Consider the following 8,339-nt stretch of genomic DNA (forward strand, 5'->3'; position numbering starts at 1 on the left):
GCCAGCTTCTGGATGGCCGGTCATGCTGGCTGCTGGCTACACATGGTAGCCCATGGCAACCCACTGCAGCAGGGGCTGCAGCCTACGCCGTCGCCAGGCGACTCACGGCAGCCCAGCTCCAGGTTGAGCTGTTGTTCCGCATCTTAGCTGTAGAGGGCAGTGTCACTGGCACTCATGTGGGATCCGAACCGGGGCCCTCTGGCATCCCAAGCCAGCTCTTAAGCATTGCGCCACTCAGTTGGCCCTTGGATATCATTTTTTCCTTTTCTTTTACCTAATATTTCTGTCAAACAATGTTTGTATCATACTAAGTTCTTAGTAAGCAGTTTTTAAAAACCTGCATAATCTATCATATATGCATCGAATCATGCCCTTGTTATTAGATATATAGCTCATACATTATAAAACATGCTTGCAATGAACATCTTTGTACATACATTTTTGCCTGATAATATATTTTTTTGACTGCTGACTTCAGAATTACATATAAGAGGAAACCAAAGTTTCCTTATCAGTTTGAAATAATAGTAATTATTTTTAGAAGTCTGACCAAATATGTTTGTCTAAAATTACCATCTCATAACTAACTTCAAAATGGTACTGTTTTTGGTAGAGGTCCTTGTGATTTATGATTGTTTTGAACTTTAGAGTTGATTGTAAGAAAATCTAATTGAAGATAATGTTACAAGTTTTCATTCCTTGGAGGAACAAATGAGTAGGTTAGTAAATTTTGATTTTTATTTTCTAAGAGAAATTGGAATGAAAAATTTAAAATGATGTTAATGTATGCCCAGCTTGGTAGTTTTATGTTTTGTATCTGCTTGAAGTACATATTCACACAGAAATAAAGTGTATCAAACATATAGAAATAAAATATGAATGATTGAATTTACTTTGGAATTTATTTATGACTTTTGCTATTTTAATTAGAGGCTTTCCGTGCCCTGAAGTGTGCGTGTGTGAGTGTACGTTAGATTCTTTTTTATTTTCATTGGTGGGGGTTTGAATAGCCTGTGTTTTAATTGTAAAATTTTGTTAATATGTCATAGCTAGCTAAATTTTATGAAATAAAGTTAAAATATTTATCAATTTAATGAAAATTTAAAGGTAATATTTTATGTGGCCTAGGAGTGGGGAAATAGGTACTCTAAATGCTTCTGGTGGGGTTATACATTGGCATAGCTTCTTTAGAAGTCAATTTGATATCTGCCAAACTAAAAATGTACACACAGAAACACCTGTAAGAATCTTTCCTTCATAAAGACTGGTACAGGTATGCAAAGATATACTTCAAGATTGTTCACTGTTTCCAATACTAAAAATCTGGAAATCACTTAAATGGTTAATAATGTATGGGTGTTCATTATTTTAGGTATTATATAGACATTAGAAAGATTGAGTTAGCTCTATTTATATTATGTGGAAGGACGGTCACAGCATATTGATAAGGTAATGAACAAATTATAGGATAGTATTTATAGTATGATCCTACTTGTATATACCAAAAGCTTGATGGCTAGGCACTGGAATTATCTCATGACTTGTTCTTTCGTATGTCCTGAATACTGACTTTTTCTAGTTGGGATCTCTCCTGAGTTTGTTAGTTGGAACACCTGATGGCCTTGCAAGGTGGCTACTTGGGCTTCCTCACAGCATGGTGCTTGTGTTCCTAGAACAAGAACCCCAAGGGAAGCTAATAGAAACTTTTATTGGTTTAGCTTTAGAAGTCACAAAGTAGTTGCTTTATTGTAATTGTAAACCTGCTCAGATTCAATATTGATACTCTGAAGGAAGAGTATAAAAGTCACATTATAAAAAAGAATATATGGATATAGGGGGTGGGAGATAATGTTGTAGATATTGTTCAAAAATACGATCTCCCACATTCTTCAAGCTTTCATCCTTTGCACATGCTGTTCTCCTTACTTAGAATACAAGAGATTGTCTGCTTGACCAGCTTCTATAGGGTTTGTTGTGCATCTTTTATGTCCTGTACTACATATTTTATGTACATTATCTTAAATCCTTGCAATAACTCTTCAAGGCAGAGAATACCTTGATTTAAGTCAAACTTTTTCTTTTTTTGTGAGGCCTTCCCTTTTGCAAATCCCCTGAGTTGAGCTTTCCTTCTCAGAAATTTTTATGAACCTACTTTTAAGCTTTTATGATAGCACTGATTATATTTATTTTTACTTAATTACATCGTCTTTCTCCCTATTAAACAATTTCTTGAGACGGATTATTTTCATGTATCAATTTATCAAACATTTGAGTGTCCATTAAATAAAAATTACTGGGATTTGTTGTAGGAAAACAAAACATAAGGTACAGACCCTGCTCTCAAGTAGCTCATGTTTTCATGGATGAGACAGACAGGTAAATGGGAAAATATAATATATTGGGTTGTCGGAAAAGTCATGATGGTATTTTTGCAACAAAAAACATAGAAAAAATATGTCATGACTTTTCCGACAACCCAATAGTTTGATGGATGCTTTTGATAGATGGGTTTCACTGAATGCTCTGAACCCACCCAAGAGGAGCATAACTGAGAATAGGTAGTGAGGTTGGTCTAAGGCAGGTTTCCTAGAGGAGGTAGTAATCTGAGTCTTCTTAAAATTTTTAAAATTTAATTTTAAAAGTTGTCTTGAAATATGAGTGAAAAAGAGGAGAAGCAGATAAGAGTGTTTCTTACAGAGGGGACATGTGCAAGGGCATGAGGACTTGAAAACTTAAGTGTAGGAATTATAAGTAGTTTTGAAGTTTGGTAAAGCAAGAGTGGAGTGTGTGTGTATGAAGGGGTGGCGAGGGGCAATGAATAAATCGATCACAGACCAGAATGTAATCCTGATGAGTTTGGATCTTACCCTCAAGGTAGCAGGGATCTAACAAGGTATTAAGTTGCATGTGACTAACAGATTTGTGTTTTAGAAAAATAACTTAGGTGGTAGAGTGGAGAATGGACTGGAGAGCCTAGTGAGAGTCTAGTTGGGAAGCTGTTATAGTAATCTAGGTAAGAAATAATGAGGGTTGGAATTCAAGGGAAGGGACAGATACTGAACAGATTTAGGAGGTAAAATCGTCAGGATTAGGTACTGGATTTTGTATTTTAGAAACAGGAGTTTGGAAGAATTTTGAATTTCTCTTGAATGACTAGGTGGGTGGTAGGGTAGAGAATAAGTAGTATGGGTTTTGGTAGGAAAACTTCATTTAGTTTTGGGCAGGTTGTGTTTGATGTTTTCTGAACATCTCCAGGTAGTGATAGATGAGTTGGGGAGGCAGTTGGGTCTGCAGTTCTGGGATTTAGGAGAGCAGTTTGGGCTAGAATCTAAGCTTGTAATTTTGCTATGCTTTGAAAAGATGGAAGTGGTTCCACTTTTTTGTGTTGTGGGAAGGTGTGAGGCGGTGGGGGTGTTGTGGGGGGAGGTGGATGACTTGATAGGGATTGGACCAGGGTGAAGGCCTGTGGGGTNCTTTTGTTCTTCAGTCCAGTTGTGGAGGACTTTGCTTCACTGGCCCATGTTGGTATTATCATTGCACTTTTCCCGGGTGAGGCAGTCGCTTGCCGGCCACTGGACGGCCGCTTACGGAGGCTCACGGGCTCACGGCTGCTCATGAGAGCGCATGCCAGCTGCAGTCCAGCCCCACTGCAGCCTACGCTGTCGGCAACTCACAGCAGCCCAGCTCTAGGTTGAGCTGTTGTTCATCATCTTAGCTGTAGAGGGCGCAGCGTCACTGGCCTGCATGAGGGAACTAAACTGGGGCCCTGCTTATCAGAGCAGCGTTCCAAGCCAACTCTTAAGCAATGCGCCACTGGGCCGGCCCATGTTCTTGCTTTTTCTATATTGACTCTTGTTTTCTTCTACCCAGTGGCAGGATTATAAGGAAGTGAAATAAATACCTTGCTTTGATCAGCCCTGCAGCTGTCTTTCCCTGATTACAGAATGTTCATTATATCAAATACATACAATCCCAAAATGTTAAGTAAGTGAATTTATGTAGACAGCAACTGTGTGTACAGTATATGTTTCAAGGCAGTGGACAGCAGAGAGAGGTGCTGGAAGATGAGAGACAATCCCTGCCAGGGTTGTTAACTTTGGGCTCTAGGGAGCCAACAGATAATGAGCTTCAGTGAGCTTTCATTAAGTTTACCAGTGTCTGTCACCTTAAAAATGTGAAAAACAAAATACTTGTAGTGTATAGCAATATATGTTTACTTTGCACCCTTGGTGACTGTGTCATTAGACCTTTGAGTTTCCTCATAACTCTGTACTGTCTTCCTCATCTTTGTATCCTACCCCCTAGCAATTACCACAGTACTTGGCATAAAAAGCCATTCAGTAAGATATTTGTTGAATGAATTACAATTAGGTTTGTGTGTGTATTTTAATTGGAGGAAAGCAAGTCTACATATTGGAATTTGACTTACTCCCTTTTCTTTGAGAGGGAAGACCATAATTTTCAACTGCTGTGCGAAGAGTTATTTTTAATTAAGCAATACAGAGAGAGTCAAGGCTGGGAGCAGTGGCAACAATAGAATAAAAGATGAAATGGATCAAAGATGTTATTTTTATCTTCAAAAAATCAAATTTATTAATCTTTTACAGTTAAAATTTTGTGTTTTTTTAATAAAGGAGATGTCCAGTTTACAGACTATATTCAGTAAAATATTGCCACTATAGATAACTTCTTTTATTTTTTAAAAAAAATTAAATTTCTTTATACTATAAATCTTTCTGAAATCTTGGCCCAAGCCAAAGTGATGTAGTCTGGAAAAAGCAAATGGTAGTTATAGTATAGAAACTGTTAAGTTTTCAAGGGAATGCTTTCTCTTTGGATCCTCATGAAACTTTTTTTGTTCTTGTTTTAAGTTACTTATCTCTGTTCCCTTCAGGGAAAGATTCTGATGTCATTGCAGGTAGCATTTTGGAAACCATTGCTTAAATTTGGATTCATCAGAAGTTTCTTTTTTTTTTTCTTTTAAAGATTTTATTGGGGCATTGTGGGAAGGAACAGCGTTGGGGAATTGGGGAAGAGGAACAGACAAGTTGCTGTCCTTTTGTTCTTCAGTCTAGTTATGGAGGACATCGCTTCACTGGCTCATGTTGGTATTATCATTGCACTCTTCCTGCGTGAGGCAATTGCTCTCAGGCCATTGGACAGCCACTCACACTGGCTGCTGGANTGTTGGGGAATTGGGGAAGGGGAACAGCCAAGTTGTTGTCCTTCTATCTTAGTTGTGGAGGGTGCAGCTAGTTTAGCTCCAAGTCCAGTCGCCATCTGGCCGCCGGTCAGCAGATCAAGGCAGTTCAGCTCAAGGTGTCGTGTTCAATCTTAGTTGCAGGTGGGCATAGCCCACCATCCCATGAGTGGGAGTCGAACTGGCAAACTTGTTGTTAGGAGCACATGCTCTCATCAGCTGAGCCATCCTGCCACCTGTTGGCAGCTCAGTGGCAGCTCAGCTAGGGTGCAACTCACTGGCCCATGTGGGAATCTAACCTGCCACCCTGTTGCTCAGAGCTGGCACTCTTAACCAACTGAGCCGCTTGGCTGGCCCCAAATTTTGTTCATTTTTTGATGTGCAGTTTTTGCACTGGCTAAGAAATATAGATGAATTATTTTTAATATAAAGCATATGGTAGATTGATTTTTGTCATTTGATTCAAGGACTGTCAACTTTTATGTTATTCTTTATTCAAAAACTACTGTTCTATAAAGAAAAAACATTACTTTTTTAGACTATGTTGTTCCTCAGTAGTATTAATACTTTTACACACTCTTCTAATACCTTCAGTTTACTACATATGCATAAATGCTTTGAGGTTCTGATATGCTAGTCAGTCTTCTGATCTTACCTGAGAACTGTGTCCTAGCCTCAAAGCATTTCCTCCTCAGAAAAATTATAAGTGACTGCTTGACATAGGTTTTCAGTGTTGCTGTTTAATAAAAACTACCTGTGTTTAATAAGAAGCTGGTTAAATCACTGAATGCAAGAGAGCTTCTAAAATCTTCTTTAATAAATTTCTGCTGCTGTATCCCTTAAGCTAGGGATCATTTAACCAGATATTAAAGAGTAGAGTTACTTTGAGGTTCGTACAGATATTTTTAAAAAGCTACCAAGTATATGCATATACTAAAAATTAGAGAAAAAATAATTCACTAAAATGTGGAGAGTGCTACGTTCTGTGTTATGTGTAGCCAGCCCATTAAAGTTTAGTCTATGCAGAGAACTTAGAATAATGTATTTGATGTCATATAGCTGAGATTTCCACTAAATGTACATTGTGATCTTTCATATTTTAAATGTTGATTAAAATATAGGGGATATTACTGATACCTCCGAAACTCTGCTTTTGATAAAACTGTCTTATGCAGATTTATTTAGCATGCATTAGACTGTTCGTAGGAGGGAAGGGGAGCTAAACTTAATTTAATATGATACCAAGGTACTGAGCTAAGTGTTTTAATGTATATAATTTCATTTGGTCTTCATATCATCCATATAAAGTAAGTATTGTTTAGATAATATTTTTGTTTTAAAAATGATGAAACAGGACCAGAAAGGTTACAGAGCTCTTGTTCTATGTTTTACCCTGGTCTGTTAAACCCCAAATCAGCATTTGCTCCTATAAAATATGAACTGAACAATGTCTTTGGCCTTTAGGAACTCTTAATGTAAATAAGGAAATAAAGTGATACATTAAACAGTGTGGGAACTCGTTTTATGAGGTTTTAGGAATATGAAAGCACCACTTAACTATTTGGGGAGGTTAGGGAAGATTTTTGCAGACCAGTTGGTGTTCAAGCTGAGAATTGAATAGAAATTTTTTTAACATGGTTTCAAGTTAGTGCTGCTACTTTAAACTGTTTACAACTTGATATTTTCAGTAATGATGAAGTTAACATCTGAGTATTGTTATGGAATCAAAGATGTGATAAATATTACCTAATAACACATGCAGGCACAGTATTGAGCATGATGTATTATTATGTTATAGTTTTACTTTCTATTATTTTGTTAATATTTTGATGTTATGAATTTAGTAATTCTAGATATGATGTGATTTCTTTTGCTGCAGATGTCCTCCTCGCACTTTCTTACCAGCTCTCTGCAAAATTTTTCTTGACGAAAGTGCCCCAGACAATGTGTTAGAGGTAACAGCCCGTGCCATAACGTACTACCTGGATGTATCTGCAGAATGTACCCGAAGGATTGTTGGGGTAGATGGAGCTATAAAAGCACTTTGTAATCGTTTGGTTGTGGTCGAACTTAACAACAGGACTAGTAGAGACTTGGCTGAACAATGTGTAAAGGTGAGTCTTAATTTTTTTTTTTTTTTNTGGGGCATTCCCCTGTACAGATGCCCTCTTCATCCTGCTCAAGCTCTAACATCCTATGCCAGACTGACCCTCTCCTCCCTGTGGAGCAATCTGCCTCAAGACTAGTGCTAGACTTATCTCTTATGTGGAAGTTTAAGTGGCTGTTTCAGTAGAACAAGAGTTTGAAGTTAGCTTAGATTAGGGTTGTAAAAGAGGGTGTTGGAGAGAAGTGGACAAATTTAGGATGTATTTTAGAGGGAAAATTGGTGAGGTTCAACTGATGGATGTGTAATGTAAAGAAAATGGGGAAAAACTAAGGATGATTTTTAGGTTTCTTGCTTTCTGGATGGTTGTGACATTTATAAAGATGGTGATTTGGGGGTGGAGGCACATATCAGGAGTTTTGTTTTTTTGAATGTGCTCATTTTAAGATGCTTGTGATAATTCTAAATGGAGATAGTGATATAAGTTACTTGGTAGAGGGTGAAGGTAACATTTTGGGAGTTTTCAAAGTATGTGGATGAGATTTATATCCACAGAGTATGAACTAAGGGAATAAATGAGATCAACTGGAGAGATAAGAGAAGGGAGTTTAGGACTGAGGCTACAGTGGAAAACCAAGGGAGCACAAAGTCAAGAGAAAATTGAAGAAAAAAAAAGGTGTGAAATATTCATTGCAGACAGTGAGGAAATGTGGCAGAGTTATTGGACAGTGTGCTCATTTAAGATTGGTGATCATGAATTTATAATGAGATACATTTTCTTGATTATATAAATATTGTTTCTTAGTTAGTCCCTTCTGACATGATTTCAGACCCAGGGAAGGTTGTTGTGGTTGTAGCCCAGGAAATAGGCAAAGGACTTGAGCGTCTTGCTCCTGGAAGGTAGTCAGGTGCTTGTTAATAACTAAAGCTCAAGTTGAATTCAAAGACCAAGGTGAATTAATTGTCTAGGAACTTAGGGTTTCTTTGGAAATGATACTAAGGAATTCCCTAACCAACAACTGAAAAGACAGTTTT

General features: G+C 37.6%; 1 protein-coding gene across 1 annotated transcript in view; it reads left to right on the forward strand.

The window, feature by feature from the left end:
• HECTD1 (HECT domain E3 ubiquitin protein ligase 1) overlaps positions 1-8,339 on the forward strand; it is a 106,147-nt gene that overhangs the window by 14,545 nt on the left and 83,263 nt on the right. Inside the window, exon 3 of the mRNA XM_019654271.1 lies at positions 7,080-7,314. Coding sequence (XP_019509816.1) covers positions 7,080-7,314 — 235 coding nt within the window. The remainder of the gene's footprint in view (positions 1-7,079; positions 7,315-8,339) is intronic.

This window comes from Hipposideros armiger, unplaced genomic scaffold (genome assembly GCF_001890085.2).
Source record: "Hipposideros armiger isolate ML-2016 unplaced genomic scaffold, ASM189008v1 scaffold_218, whole genome shotgun sequence".
NCBI lineage: Eukaryota > Metazoa > Chordata > Mammalia > Chiroptera > Hipposideridae > Hipposideros > Hipposideros armiger.